At 50.8% G+C, this 15,501-nt stretch overlaps 1 protein-coding gene across 5 annotated transcripts in view; it reads right to left on the bottom strand.

The window, feature by feature from the left end:
- Nucleotides 1-14,240, bottom strand: part of LOC144612389 (uncharacterized) — a 61,036-nt gene extending 46,796 nt beyond the window's left edge. For all 5 annotated transcript variants that reach the window (XM_078431988.1, XM_078431983.1, XM_078431984.1 and 2 more), the window contains exon 1: nucleotides 13,942-14,240. In XM_078431988.1, the coding sequence (XP_078288114.1) occupies nucleotides 13,942-14,076 (135 nt within the window). In that variant the 5' untranslated portion in view covers nucleotides 14,077-14,240. The remainder of the gene's footprint in view (nucleotides 1-13,941) is intronic.
- Between the last annotated feature and the right edge of the window lie 1,261 nt (nucleotides 14,241-15,501).

The raw sequence follows: 15,501 nt of genomic DNA, 5'->3' as shown, positions 1-15,501 counted from the left end.
TTTCCTCTTCTCTTGCTGGAAGGACCTCCCTTGTACTAATTGCCCTCCAAGCTTCTTTCTAACACAACAGGCTGTAACGAGCTTCAGAAAATCCTGCGTGCGATGGACGTCATGTGCAGGACAAGAATAGTAGGCCAAATCAGTCTGAAGAAGGGTCCCAACCGAAAAAGCCTTCTAGGAGAAAAACTGCAGGTTAAAATCTCAGGTAGACACAAAACGCTGGAGTAACTCAGCGGGTCAGTCAGCATCTCGGGAGAGAAGGGGCTGAAGAAGGGTCTCGACCCGAAACGTCACCCATTCCTTCTCTCCCGAGATGCTGCCTGACCCGCTGAGTTACTCCAGCATTTTGTGTTGACCTAAAAGGCCATGTTCTCTAGAGATGCTGCATCCACTGAGTTACTCAGGCACTTTGTGTCTTTTTTTGAACAGTGGGCCAAGTGTCCCCAGTGTCAAAGTGAAAGTTCAATCCTATCTTTGTTTTTCGTACACTATTACCACAACCCACTCCACCCTTGAAACTAAATGTGGAAACAAGGGAGCTGGTTTACAATAGAAGACAAAATGTACTGGAGTAACTCCTGTATCTGTACACTGTGGACAGCTTGATTGTAATCACATATAGTCTTTCCACTGAATGGATAACACGCAACAAAAAAAGTGTTTCACTGTTTCTCGGTACACGTGACAAGACCTAAACTAAAACTAACTCAGTGGGTCAGGCAGCACCTCTGTAGAACATGGATAGACAATGGTTCGGGCAGGGAGGACTCTTCTTTGGGCTGAACAAGGGTCCCAACTCAAAGGTCTCAGTCTGAAGAAGGGTCTCGACCCGAAACATCACCCATTCCTTCCACCGTTGAGTTACTCCTGCAATTTTGTGCCTATCCTAACTTGTGTCTATCCTAACTGTTCTACCTAGGTGTGATTATAAGACTGAAGAAGGGTCTCGACCCCTCAGTCTGAAGAAGGGGCTCGACCCGAAACGTCACCCATTCCTTCTCTCCCGAGATGCTGCCTGACCTGCTGAGTTACTCCAGCATTGTGTGATATATATATATTCATATATTACTTTAAGCATTTAAATGACGCATTGGATGTGCTTTTAAGTTGTTTTAACTTGTTTTGGTTGCACTGATCAGGAGTAAGTAGCTCTCCTAATTTTGTTGTATCTCTAAGTACAATGACAATAAAGGCTTATTATAGACAATAGGTGCTGTAGGAGGCCATTCGGCCCTTCGAGCCAGCACCGCCATTCAATGTGATCATGGCTGATCATTCTCAATCAGTACCCCGTTCCTGCCTTCTCCCCATACCCCCTGACTCCGTTATCCTTAAGAGCTCTATCCAGCTCTCTCTTGAATGCTTTCAGAGAATTGGCCTCCACTGCCTTCTGAGGCAGAGAATTCCACAGATTCACAACTCTCTGACTGAAAAAGTTTTTCCTCATCTAAGTTCTAAATGGCCTACCCCTTATTCTTAAACTGTGGCCCCTTGTTCTGGACTCCCCCAACATTGTTATTATTATTATTAAACTTCATCTATTCATGTTCTCCAGATTTGCCGAATTACTCCAGCACTTTGTGTCCACCCTTGAAACGAGTTTGCTTCAAATTCAGCCACTCTATTGTGTTATTAAACAAGTTCAAGATGATTGTGAGCCCCCTTGAACATAATCAAACTGTCAAAAGGCAGCCGGGGTGATGTCTCTTCACTTTCAGCAAGTCATTCTGCTGCTGCCACTGCCACCGTTACCACTTCCTCTTTGCACAAAGTCCGTTTGCTCTTGCTCAGCCTCTATTGAGGAACCACAAAATGAAGTCACCGAACCCGGCAGATATTCGCGCTCTTTCTCGCACAAAATGTCTCTCTCTCTCTCTCACGTGCGCCTGACTGCGTCTCCTTCTTTGCATGAAGTGTACAGAAATATTTATTTTTGCACATTGGAAAGAGGAAGGAAACGCTCTATTAAAAGAACGCCTCCTCCCCAGAAAGTAAATCAACTTAAAAGTTGAGCACAATTTGTATCGTCCTCCTTTTCAACAATTTTTTTGATCGAAAGATGCTGCATGAAACAGGCCCTTCGGCCCACTAAGACCATGATACTGTGCTTTCCTCCCACATCAAAAAAAAGTACGGGTTTGCAGGTTAATTCTTTTCTTCTTCTTAAGCCCTTTGCTCCTCTAGGGAGCACAGGCCATTGGACAAATGCCCTCCACCTCACTCGGTTGTTGGCGGTTCTTTCGAGATCTCCCCTCCCAGACATTTCTGCCTCGACACCTCTTCTCCAGCTGTTCCTGGGGCCTGTAAACTGTTCCTGTAAATTGCCCCCAGTCAGGAGTGGATGGGAAAGTGGGATAACATGGAACTGGTGTCAATGGGTGATGAAGAAGTGTACGAAGGAACTGCAGATGCTGGTTTAAACCAAAGATAGACACAAAATGCTGGAGTAACTCAGCGGGACAGGCAGCATCTCTGGAGAGAAGGACCCATTCATATATTGCCTTTCCATTGACTGGTTAGCTCTTGGCAAAAGCTTTTCACTGTACCTCAGTACACGTGACAATAAACTAAACTAACTTGCGGGGGAATCGCAAATATACACCGATGAGCCAAAACATTACGACCACTGAGAGGTGAAGTGAATGACATTGATTATCTTGTTACAATGGCACCTGTCAAGGGGGTGGGATATATTAGGCAGCAAGTGAACAGTCAGTTCTTGAAGGTAGACACAAAATGCTGGAGTAACTCAGCGGGTCAGGCAGCATCTCTGGAGAGAAGGAATGGGTGACGTTTCGGGTCGAGACCCTTCTTCAGACTGCAGGAGAAATGGGCAGGAGTAAAGACCTGAGCATCTTTGCCAAGGGCCAAATTGTTATGGCCAGACGACTGGGTCAGAGCATCTCTGAAACGCCAAGGCTTGTGGGGTGCTGCTAAAGGATCTGCTGCTAATATTTTGGTGCCAGATACCACAGGACACCTTCAGGGGTCTTGTAGAGTCCATGCCTTATCATATCATATCATATCATATCATATATATACAGCCGGAAACAGGCCTTTTCGGCCCTCCAAGTCCGTGCCGCACAGCGATCCCCGCACATTAACACTAATGTTAATTAGTGTTGGCAGGTCGACGCTGTTTTGGCGGCACACGGAGGACCAACAGCATATGAGGCAGGTTGTCATAATGTTTTGGCTCATCGGTGTATGTAGGCTTATGTAATGGTTAAGTTCCGTGAAGCCTTGCGCAAGTGAGATTTTTACATGGAAGACACAAAATGGTGGAGTAACTCAGCGGGTCGGGCGGCATCTAGGGAGGGAAGGAACGGGCGACGTTTGTCATGAATGGGTCGACAAAATGCTGGAGTAACTCAGCGGGTCAGTCAGCATCTCGGGAGGGAAGGAACGGGCGACGTTTGTCATGAATGGGTAGACACAATAGACAATAGGTGCAGGAGGAGGCCATTCGGCCCTTCGAGCCAGCACCACCATTCAATGTGATCATGGCTGATCATTCTCAATCAGTACCCCGTTCCTGCATTCTCCCCATACCCCCATGACTCCGCTATCCTTAAGAGCTCTATCCAGCTCTCTCTTGAATGCATTCAGAGAATTGGCCTCCACCGCCTTCTGAGGCAGAGAATTCCACTCTGAGGCAGAGAACTAAGGGTCTCGTCCCGAAACGTCGCCCATTCCTTCTCTCCCGAGATGCTGCCTGACCCGCTGAGTTACTCCAGCATTTTGTGTCTACCTTCGATTTAAACCAGCGTCTGCAGTTTTTTTTCCTTTACGTGAATGGGAATCACCATCCCAGTAACGCTCTGAGAGCATTAACTGTCTCAGTGGAATCCCGTGCCCGTTCTGTGACACAAGTCCTTCCTGGTACGCTCCGCGGGGCGGTTGCAGCTTTTACTCGATGTAAACATGGGTAACCGTACGGTGTTGTGGAAATTACAAACTGCCTTGATGGCACTAGGGACTAAGCTCAGAGTTGTTTACGCAAGTGCGAGTTTACACAAGTCGCCTCCTGAGTTAGTCGGGGAATGTCCGTATTTGCGTATCTCTGGAAACATTCAACTCAATATTGCTCGGATAAAGGAATAGAGGATAAGGGGGAAGCTTAAGGATAAGGGGGAAGTCTTTTAGGACCGAGATGAGAAAACATTTCTTCACACAGAGAGTGGTGAATCTGTGGAATTCTCTGCCACAGAAGGTAGTTGAGGCCAGTTCATTGGCTATATTTAAGAGGGAGTTAGATGTGGCCCTTGTGGCTAAAGGGATCAGGGGGTATGGAGAGAAGGCAGGTACGGGATACTGAGCTGGATGATCAGCCATGATCATATTGAATGGCAGTGCAGGCTCGAAGAGCCGAATGGCCTACTCCTGCACCTATTTTCTATGTTTCTATGAGTCATAGGAATTTGTGGGACTAGGGTAGCTGGGACATTGTTGGCCAGTGTGGGAGAGTTGGGACCTTGGTTCAAACCCAACCAAGGGTTGTACTAAACTAAAGGTCTGTACGGAGTTTGTACGTTCTCTCCGCGACTGTGTGGGGTTCTCCGAGATCTTCGGTTTCCTCCCAAACTCCAAAGGCGTACAGGTTTGTCGGTTGATTGGCTTGGTATAAGTGTAAATTGTCCCTAGTGTGTGTGTGTGGGGGGGGGGTAGTGTTAATGTGCGGGGATCGCGAGTCAGCGCAGACTTGGTGGGCCGAAGGGCCTGTTTCCTCACTGTATCGCTTTAAGACTCCATGGATAGAGAAAGAGAGCTCGGGCTCTATTCCCTGGAGCTCAGGAGGATGAGGGGTGATCTTATAGAGGCGTATCAAACCATGACACGAACAGATTACGGTAGGCTCACAGAGTCTCTTGTCCAGAGTGGGGGAGTCAAGAACCAGAGGAGAAGGGGAATAAATTTAATAGGAATCTGATGTGTAACTTTTTCACACAAAGGGTTGTAGGTGGATGTAAGGAGCTGCCAGAGGAGGTAGTTGAGGCATATAGCTCGGTACCTCGGTACACGTGACAAAAAACGAAACTTGGCACAAAAGACTGCGCCGGCTTGAGGTCTTTACTCCAGAAAACTGAAGGAAGTGGGGTGACCTAAATAGGTTTCAAGGAGAATCTATTCCTGTGTGGGACAGTGCATGTTTTTAAAATTTTTTGCTGATGTGTGGGCTCTCGGGGAATGTTAAAATGCATAATTACTCTGGCCTGCTCTTTGTAAGATAGGGTGGTGCAGCGGTACAGTTGCTGCCTCTGCAACGCCGGAGACTTGGGCGTTGTCTGTACGGAGTTTGCACGTTCTCCCCATGACCTGCGCGGGTTTTCTCCGAGATCTTCGGTTTCCTCCCACACTCCAAAGACGTGCAGGATTGTAGGTGTAATTGGCTTGGTCTAAGTGTAAATTGGCCCTAGTGTGTGTAGGGTAGTGTCAATGTGTGGGGATCACTGGTTGGCGCAAACCTGGTGGGCCGAAGGGCCTGTTTCCGCGCTCTAAACAAAACTAAGACCTCTGACTTGCCACGTATGATGTCAGAGAATGGTGCGCGTGTTTTTAAAAAAGAAAGTCTATATATGGGAAGGAAAGACGAGTAGAACCACAAGCGGGTTGCTTATCGCCTCCAGTGAGTTCACATCCTACCAGCAGCAGTACCAGAAGCTTTTGGCTGAGGTTGGAGGGGAGGAGTGAGGTGGGGTAAGAGGTCAAGTTGCCTTATTGCGTATTGGAGTATTGCGTACAGTTTTGGTCTCCTAATCTGAGGAAAGACATTCTTGCCATAGAGGGAGTACAGAGAAGGTTCACCAGATTGATTCCTGGGATGGCAGGACTTTCGTATGAAGAAAGACTGGATAGACTCGGCTTGTACTCGCCTGAATTTAGAAGATTGAGTGGGGATCTTATAGAAACGTACAAAATTCTTAAGGGGTTGGACGGGCTAGATGCAGGAAGATTGTTCCCGATGTTGGGGAAGTCCAGAACAAGGGGTCACAGTTCAAGGATAAGGGGGAAGTCTTTTAGGACCGAGATGAGAAAGTATTTTTTCACACAGAGAGTGGTGAATCTGTGGAATTTTCTGCCACAGAAGGTAGTTGAGGCCAGTTATTTGGCTATATTTAAGAGGGAGTTAGATGTGGCCCTTATGGCTAAAAGGATCAGGGGGTATGGAGAGAAGGCAGGTACGGGATACTGAGTTGGATGATCAGCCATGATCATGTTGAATGGCGGTGCAGGGTCGAAGGGCCGAATGGCCTACTCCTGCACCTATTTTCTATGTTCTGTGTTCTGGATTCACAAACAGCTTTGGCACCGATTGTCATCATTTAAAAAAAAATAAACAGAGTGCAGAGTATAAAGGATCGTCACCCAAGGTGCAAGGTTCTCCCTTGTGTACTGGACAAAGATAATCCTGCAACTACTATTTCTGGGTATTCTACACACTGGGTATTTTTAATCGGAAGGGTTTTTACCCGAAACGTCACCTATTCCTTTTTTCCCAGAGATGCTGCCTGACATTGATGTTATAGGGGTGTATAAAATCATGAGAGGAATAGATCGGGTAGATGCACAGAGTCTCTTGCCCAGAGTAGGTGAATCGAGGACCAGAGGACATAGGTTTAAGGCGAAGGGGAAAAGATTTAATAGGAATCTCAGGGGGATATTTTTCACACAAAGGGTGGTGGGTGTATGGAATAAGCTGCCAGAGGAGGTCGTTGAGGCAGGGACTATCCCAACATTTAAGAAACACTACACCAAGTGGACCCGTTGGGCCCAAACCTCTCCTGCATTGGTGCAGCACCCTCTCCTCCTCTCCCCCCTCCATCCCCCTCCTCCTCTCCTCCCCCTCACTCCATCCCCCTCAACCCCCTTATCCTCCTTCCTACCCCCCTCCCTACCTAGGAGATAGGTTTAAACTTTTAAATGTGAATAACTTTAAAAATATAACACCGATTTCAATGAAACTTCTTCCATTAGCACCAAAGGGACGACGGTGAACAAGGTCGGCCTAAAATTGTCGCGCTATCATGTACCGTTTTAGCTGTAGTTCAGGAACAAACAAACAAACGAGAGTTTTAGTATATAGAAGATAGATTTAGACAGGTATATGGATAGGACAGGTTATGGGGGGATTATGGGCCAAACGCGGGCAGGTGGGACTAGTGTAGTTGGCCAGTGTGGGCAAGTTGGGTCAAAGGGCCTGTACCCACACTGGATCACTCTGTCATTCTTTGTCTCGCTGAGTTACTTCAGCATTTCAGCATCCATCTTTGGAATCCTCAATGTTCACTCCAGAGTCCATGAAGTCTCACGGCACCAGGTCAAATATGGGCTGGTCTGTAAGACCAGAAGAAATCGAAACAAGAGACAGCCATCTGGGACCATGAGTCCATTCCACCATTCAATGAGATCATGGCTCATCCAACTTTCCTCATCTACTTTCCTAGTTTTTCTTTGTAATAATACGGAGCTGAAGAGGCTAGTTCACACCAAAGATAGACACAAAATGCTGGAGTAACTCAGCGGGATGGGCAGCATCTTTGGAGAAAATGGATAGGTGACATTTCTGGTTGGGACCTTTGATTTCTCTCTCATCCTTTTGTGTCGACTTTGAATATATTCAAAGAAAATGTTCTACCTCCTGGGCCAAAGGTTCTCAAAAGCTTATAACTCTCTTAGAGAAGGAATTCTTCATCTTTTCAGAGTAAAACAGCCACCTCCTAATTCTGAGACCAAAAGACATATCTTGTGGTTCTAGGTTCCCACATGAGGTGAAACATCTTCCCTGCATTTGTTTAGTTTAGAGATACAGCGTGGAAACAGGCCCTTTCGGCCCACTGGGTCCGCGCCGACCAGGGATCCCCGCACATTAACACTATCCTAAACACACTAGGGACAATTTTTATATTTACCAAGCCAATTAACCTACATACCTGTACGTCTTTGGAGTGTGGGAGGAAACCGAAGATCTTGGGAGAAAACCCACGTACGTCACGGGGAGAACGTACAAACTCCGTACAGACAGCACCCGTAGACAGGATGGAACCCGGGTCTCCGGCGCTGCATTTGCTGTAAGGCAGCAACTCTACCGCTGCGCCACCGTGCCACCCTATCTCCTTATCTGGGAGGTTTCATCCAAGATTCTTTGACATTTCAATAAAAATTGCCTCTCATTCGCCTAAAGTCCATTGAGTACTAATCCAACCTGTTCATCTTTTCCTCACAAGACACACCCTCCATACAAAGGACAACCCTGGTGAACCTTCTCCAAATTGCCTCGTAAAATAACGTGATAGCACCTTAAATAAGGGAAGCAAAACTGGTTGCAGTACCCTAGATGTGGCACATTGAAATGTTATACACTAGTAACACAGAAAGACAGTAATATGTTGTACGTAAGACATCCCTACTTTGATACTCCAACCATCTTGAAATAAATCCAATATTCCATTGGCCTTTCAAGTTTACCAACTTTCTATACTTTATACATGAAATCCTCCAAATCCTTTTAGCAATGCACCTTCATGTAGATAATAATCTGTTTTATCATTCTTCAATCTAAGTGAACAGCTCCATTTTCCCACATCATCTCCTGATTAGCAAGTACCATCTTCCCTCAGCTGATCAATCACCGCTCCTCCAACTTGAAAGAAAGTTGCACGGGCCCAAAGATGGAGGGCTTCAACATCTTTCACCGAGAGTGGTCAGTAAATGACACTGAGTGAGCTGGCAGATAGTCCCAGAACTGGGAAGGAAATGAGGGGAGAGGGTGACGGAAGGAGGGGAGGGCGAGGGTGAACAAGAGTGAGATGAAGAAGTGATTGAGGTGAGGAAGTGGACAAATTTGGGTGGGAGGAAGGGATGGTGGGACGAGGAAGGGCGGAGGGAGGGGGTGGAATGGAGAGGGGAGGATGGAGAGAAGGGAAGATGGAGAGCGGGGTGGGAGGAAGGGAGGGGAGGGGGAATGGAGAGGGGGAATGGAGAGAGGGGGAATGGAGAGGGGGGGAATGGAGAGAGGGGGGGAATGGAGAGAGGGGGGGAATGGAGAGAGGGGGGGAATGGAGAGAGGAGGGAATGGAGAGAGGGAGGAATGGAGGGGGGGGGTGGAGGGAAAAGGGGATGGAGAGAGGGAAAGGGGGAAACGGAGAGAGAAAAGGGATGCTGGAGAGCAGGATGGGAGGGAGGGAAGGGGGAGAGGAATGGAGAGGGGGAGAGAAAAGGGAAGTTGGAGAGCGGGATGGGAGGGGGGGAAGGGTGGAGGGGAGATGGAATGGAGAGGGGAGAAGGAATGGAGAGGGGGAGGAATGGAGAGGGGGAGGGAGAGGGAAATGGGGACGGAGAGAGGGAAAGGGGGAAATGGAGAGAGAAAAGGGAAGCTGGAAAGTGGGATAGGAGGGAGGGAAGGGTGGAGGGGAGAAGGAATGGAGAGGGGAGAAGGAATGGAGAGGGGGAGGAATGGAGAGGGGGAGAAGGAATGGAAATGGGGACATAGGGAAAGGGGGAACGGAGAGAGAAAAGGGAAGCTGGAGAGCAGGATGGGAGGGGGAAGGAATGGAGAGGGAAGATGGAGAACGGGATGGGAGGGAGGGAAGGGTGGAGGGGGGAAGGAGAGGGAAATGGGGACGGAGAGAGGGAAAGGGGGAAACGAGGAGAGAAAAGGGAAGCTGGAGAGCGGGATGGGAGGGAGTGAAGGGGGAAGGAATGGAGAAGGGGTGAGGAATGGATGGAGACAAGGGAGGAAAGGAGGGGGCGTGATAACCTTCCTCCAACTCAGTGAGTGCAACTGCAACCAGGTGTGTGGTGGAGGGAGAGAGAGAGGGAGGGAGGGATGGAGAGAGGGAGGGATGGAGAGAGGGAGGGATTGAGAGAGGGATGGAGAGGGGGAATGGATGGGGGGAATGGAGGGGGGGAATGGAGCAGGGGAGAGGAGGGAGGAATGGAGAGGGGGAAGGAGGAAGAAATGGAAAGGGGAAGGAGGAAGAAATGGAGAGGGGGAAGGAGGAAGAAATGGAGAGGGGGAAGGAGGAGAGGAATGGAGAGGGAGAGAGGAGGAAGAAATGGAGAGGAGGAAGAAATGGAGAGGGGGAGAGGAATGGAGAGGGGAGAGAGGAATGGAGAGGGGGAGAGGGATGGAGACAAGGCAAGGGAGGAAAGGAGGGGGCGTGATAACCTTCCTCAAACTCAGTGAGTGCAATTGCAATCAGGTGTGTGATGGATGGAGAGAGGCAGGGAGGGAGGGAGGGAGGGAGGGAAATGGGGACGGAGAGATGGAAAGGGGAAACAGAGAGAGAAAAGGGAAGCAGGAGAGCGGGATGGGAGGGAAGGGAATGGAGAGAGATGGATGAAGGAAGGGAAGATGGAGAGGGGGAGGAATGGAGAGGGGACGGAGAGAGGGAAAGGGGGAAACAGAGAGAGAAAAGTGAAGCTGGAGAGCGGGATGGGAGGGAGGGGGAGGGAGGGAGGGAGGGATGGAGAGAGGGAGGGATGGAGAGAGGGATGGAGAGAGGGATGGAGAGAGGGAGGGATGGAGAGAGGGAGGGATGGAGAGGGAGGGATGGAGGGAGAGAGGTAGAGAGGGAAGGAGGAAGAGGAATGGAGAGGAGGAGAGGGATGGATGGAGGGATGGAGAGATGGAGACAAGGGAGGAAAGGAGGGGGCGTGATAACCTTCCTCCAACTCAGTGAGGAAGGAGGAAGAGAGGGAGGGATGGAGAGAGGAATGGATGGAGGAGAGGAGGAAGAAATGGAGAGGGGGAAGGAGGAAGAAATGGAGAGGGGAGGGAAGAATGGAGAGGGGGAGAGGGATGGATGGAGAGGGGGAAGGAGGAGAGGAATGGAGAGGAGGAGAGAGGGATGGAGACAAGGGAGGAAAGGAGGGGGCGTGATAACCTTCCTCCAACAGTGAGTGCAACTGCAACCAGGTGTGTGGTGGAGGGATGGAGAGAGGAATGGATGGAGGAGAGGAGAGGAATGGAGAGAGGGAGGAGAGGAGGAAGAAATGGAGAGGAGGAGAAATGGAGAGAGGGAGGGAGAGAGGGAGAGATGGAGAGAGGGAGGGAGGAAGAAATGGAGAGGGGGAAGGAGGAAAAACGGAGAGAGAAAAAGGAAGCTGGAGAGCGGGATGGGAGGGAGGGAGGGATGGAGAGAGGAAGAGGAATGGAGAGGGTGGGAGAAATGGAGAAGAGAGGAATGGAGAGGGGAAGAGGAATGAAGAGGAGGAATGGGAAGGGGAAGAGGAATGGAGAGGGAGAGAGGAGGAAATGGAGAGGAGGAGAGGGGGAAGGAGGAAGAAATGGAGAGGGGGAAGGAAGAAGAGGAATGGAGGGATGGTGGGATGGAGACAAGGGAAAGGAGGGGGCGTGATAACCTTCCTCCAACTGAGTGAGTGCAACCAGGTGTGTGGTGGATGGAAGGAGGGAGGCGGGGAATGGGGACGGAGAGAGGGAAAGGGGAAACAGAGAGAGAAAAGGGAAGCTGGAGAGCAGGATGGGAGGGACGGGGAATGGAGAGGGGAGGATGAAGGAAGGGAAGATGGAGAGGGGGAGGAATGGGGAGGGGACGGAGAGAGGGAAAGGGGGAAACAGAGAGAGAAAAGGGAAGCTGGAGAGCGGGATGGGAGGGAGGGATGGGGAGAGGGAGGGAAGGAGAGAGGGAGGGATGAAGAGGAGAAATGGAGAGAGAGAGGGAGAGAGGAATGGATGGAGAGGAGGAAGAAATGGAGAGGGGAAGAGGAATGGAGAAGGGGAGAGGAATGGAGAGGGAGAGAGGAGGAAATGGACAGGATCGAGGAATGGACAGGAGGGAGGGAGGAATGGAGAGGAATGGAGAGAGGGGGAGAGGAATGGAGAAGGGGAGAGGAATGGAGAGGGAGAGAGGAGGAAATGGAGAGGAGAGAGGGATGGATGGAGGGATGGAGACAAGGGAGGGAAAGGAGGGGGCGTGATAACATTCCTCCAACTCTGTAGACTTGCAATTGCAACCAGGTGTGTGGTGGAGGGATGGAGGGAGGAATGGAGTGAGGGAGGGATGGAGAGATGAAGGGATGGAGGGAGGGAGGGATGGAGAGAGGGAGGAATGGAGTGATGGATGGAGGAGATTAGGAAGAAATGGAGAGGGGGACGGAGGAAGAGGAATGGAGGGATGGAGAGAGGGAGGGAGGGATGGAGAGGGGTGAATGGATGGGGAAGAAGAATGGAGAGGGGGTGAGGAATGGAGAGGAGAGGAATGGAGAGGAGGAGAGGAATGGAGAGGAGGAGAGGAATGGAGAGGGGGAGAGGAATGGAGAGGGGAAGGAGGGATGGAGACAAGGCAAAGGAGGAAAGGAGGGGGCGTGATAACCCTCCAACTCAGTGAGTGCAATTGCAACCAGGTGTGTGGTGGAGGGAGGGAGGGGTGGAGGGAGGGAGGGGTGGAGGGAGGGAGGGATGGAGGGAGAGATGGAGAGAGGGAGGGATGGAGAGGGGTGAATGGATGGGGGAAGGGGAATGGGGAGGGGGAGAGGGATGGAGAGGGGGAGAGAGGAATGGATGGAGGAGAGGAGGAAGAAATGGAGAGGGGGAAGGAGGAAGAAATGGAGAAGGGGGAAGGAGGAGAGGAATGGAGAGGGAGGGTGAAGAGGGAGAGGGAGGGAGGTGGAGAGGGAGAGAGGAGGAGAGGAATGGATGGAGGAGAGGAGGAAGAAATGGAGAGGGGGAAGGAGGAAGAAATGGAGAAGGGGGAAGGAGGAGAGGAATGGAGAGGAAGGGAGGTGGAGAGGGAGAGAGGAGGAGAGGAATGGATGGAGGTGAGGAATGGAGAGAGGAGAGGAATGGAGAGAGGAAAGGAATGGATGGAGACAAGGGAAAGGAGGGGGCGTGACAACCTTCCTCCAACTCAGTGAGTGCGACTGCAACCAGGTGTGTGATGGATGGAGAGAGGGAGGGAGGGAGGGAGGGATGGAGAGATGAAGGGATGGAGGGAGGGAGGGATGGAGAGAGGGAGGAATGGAGTGATGGATGGAGGAGATGAGGAAGAAATGGAGAGGGGGACGGAGGAAGAGGAATGGAGGGATGGAGAGAGGGAGGGAGGGATGGAGAGGGGTGAATGGATGGGGAAGAGGAATTGAGAGGGGGTGAGGAATGGAGAGGGGGAAGGAGGAAGAAATGGAGAGGGTTAGAAGATGGAGAGGAGGAAGAAATGGAGAGGGGAGGAGAGGAATGGACAGGAGGGAGGGAGGAATGGAGAGGGGAGAGGAATGGATGGAGACAAGGGAAAGGAGGGGGCGTGACAACCTTCCTCCAACTCAGTGAGTGCGACTGCAACCAGGTGTGTGATGGATGGAGAGAGGGAGGGAGGGAGGGAGGGATGGAGAGATGAAGGGATGGAGGGAGGGAGGGATGGAGAGAGGGAGGAATGGAGTGATGGATGGAGGAGATGAGGAAGAAATGGAGAGGGGGACGGAGGAAGAGGAATGGAGGGATGGAGAGAGGGAGGGAGGGATGGAGAGGGGTGAATGGATGGGGAAGAGGAATTGAGAGGGGGTGAGGAATGGAGAGGGGGAAGGAGGGAGGAATGGAGAGGGGGAAGGAGGGAGGAATGGAGAGGGGGAGAAGATGGAGAGGAGGAAGAAATGGAGAGGGGAGGAGAGGAATGGACAGGAGGGAGGGAGGAATGGAGAGGGGGAAGGAGGAAGAAATGGAGAGGGGGAGAAGATGGAGAGGAGGAAGAAATGGAGAGGGGAGGAGAGGAATGGACAGGAGGGAGGGAGGAATGGAGAGGGGAGAGGAATGGATGGAGGGATGGAGACAAGGGAAAGGAGGGGGGCGTGACAACCTTCCTCCAACTCAGTGAGTGCAACTGCAACCAGGTGTGTGATGGATGGGGGGAGAGCCCTGCCCGCGGTAGCTGCGGCCACTCGGCCCCTCCGTCCCCTCCCCTCCCCTCCCCTCCCGTCCCCTCCACCCACCTGCTCGCGGGCCCCGCGCTGGGTCGCGCTGTCCCTTTGCAGTTGCTCGGCGCGCTCCTCGGCGCAGTCGGCCTGCTGCTGCAGCACCTTGATCTTGCGCTTGACCGCTTCCAGCGACGTGACGGCGGCGGCCATTTGGGGAGGGGGAAGATCGGCGCGGCGCCGGGGGGTGAGGGAAGGTGAGGTGAGTGAGGGTTGATGGTTTGATGGGGCGATGGCGAAGGGAGGGGAGGGTGAGGGCGAGAGCGCCTCCCCCTCTCTCCTCCCTCCTCCCTGCCTCCGCCTCCCATCCGACCCGCTTCCGGCCGCCCGCCCCGTATCCAGGAAGTGACGTCCGCGGGGCGGGCAGAAAGGAGCGGGAAGCGCGAGCGCGACGGTTGGCGGCCATCTTGGGAAGGTCGACGGTCGACGGACGACGGACGCCCCTGGTTGTGGTTCTGATTCTTGATCTAAAAATTCTCCAACATACTGGAGTAACTCAGCAGGTCAAGTGGAGAAAATGGATAGGTGATATGATGATCACGTCTCCACTTCTGGTGAGACAATGCGAGATGGGTCCCCATTTCCACCTCTAATAATAATAATAATAATGCATTACATTTGTATAGCGCTTTTCTAAAAACTCAAAGACGCTTTACAGGGTTTACTAAAACATAGAAGAAAAAAAAATAAGTAAGTAAACGAACAGAAAAGGAAAAATAAGGTGAGGTGGGACAATGTGAGATAGGTCCCTATCTCTACCTCTAATTCTAATTCTGGTTGTAATTCTGGTTCTGGTTGTAATTCTGGTTGTGGTTGTGGTTCTGGTTGTAATTCTGGTTGTGGTTCCAATTCTGGTGCTGGTTGTGGTTGTAATTCTGGATCTGGTTGTGGTTGTAGTTGTGGTTGTGGTTGTGGTTGTAATTCTGGTTGTGGTTGTGGTTCTAGTTCTGGTTGTGGTTGCGGTTGTGGTTGTGGTTCTGGTTGTGGTTCTAATTCTGGATCTGGTTGTGGTTGTAATTCTGGTTGTGGTTCTGGTTGTAATTCTGGTTGTGGTTCTGGTTGTAATTCTGGTTGTGGTTCTACTTCTGGTTCTGGTTGTGGTTCTAATTCTGGTTGTGGTTCTAATTCTGGTTGTGGTTGTGGTTGTGGTTCTAATTCTGGTTGTGGTTCTGGTTCTAATTCTGGTTCTGGTTGTGGTTGTGGTTCTAATTCTGGTTGTGGTTGTGGTTCTAATTCTGGTTGTGGTTCTGGTTCTAATTCTGGTCCTGGTTGTGGTTGTGGTTGTGGTTGTGGTTCTAATACTGGTTGTGGTTCTGGTTCTAATTCTGGTTCTGGTTGTGGTTCTGGTTGTGGTTCTGCTTCTAATTCTGGTTGTGGTTCTGATTCTGGTTGTGGTTCTGGTTGTGGTTCTGGTTCTAATTCTGGTTCTGGTTCTAATTCTGGTTCTGGTTGTGGTTCTGGTTCTGGTTCTAATTCTGGTTGTGGTTGTGGTTCTAATTCTGGTTCTGGTTGTGGTTCTGGTCCTGGTTGTGGTTCTGCTTCTAATTCTGGTTCTAGTTCTGGTTGTGGTCTGGTCGT

Source organism: Rhinoraja longicauda, chromosome 44 (genome assembly GCF_053455715.1).
Source record: "Rhinoraja longicauda isolate Sanriku21f chromosome 44, sRhiLon1.1, whole genome shotgun sequence".
NCBI lineage: Eukaryota > Metazoa > Chordata > Chondrichthyes > Rajiformes > Arhynchobatidae > Rhinoraja > Rhinoraja longicauda.
Note: the sequence above shows the minus strand (reverse complement) of the source record. Positions and strands in the feature narration are given on the sequence as shown.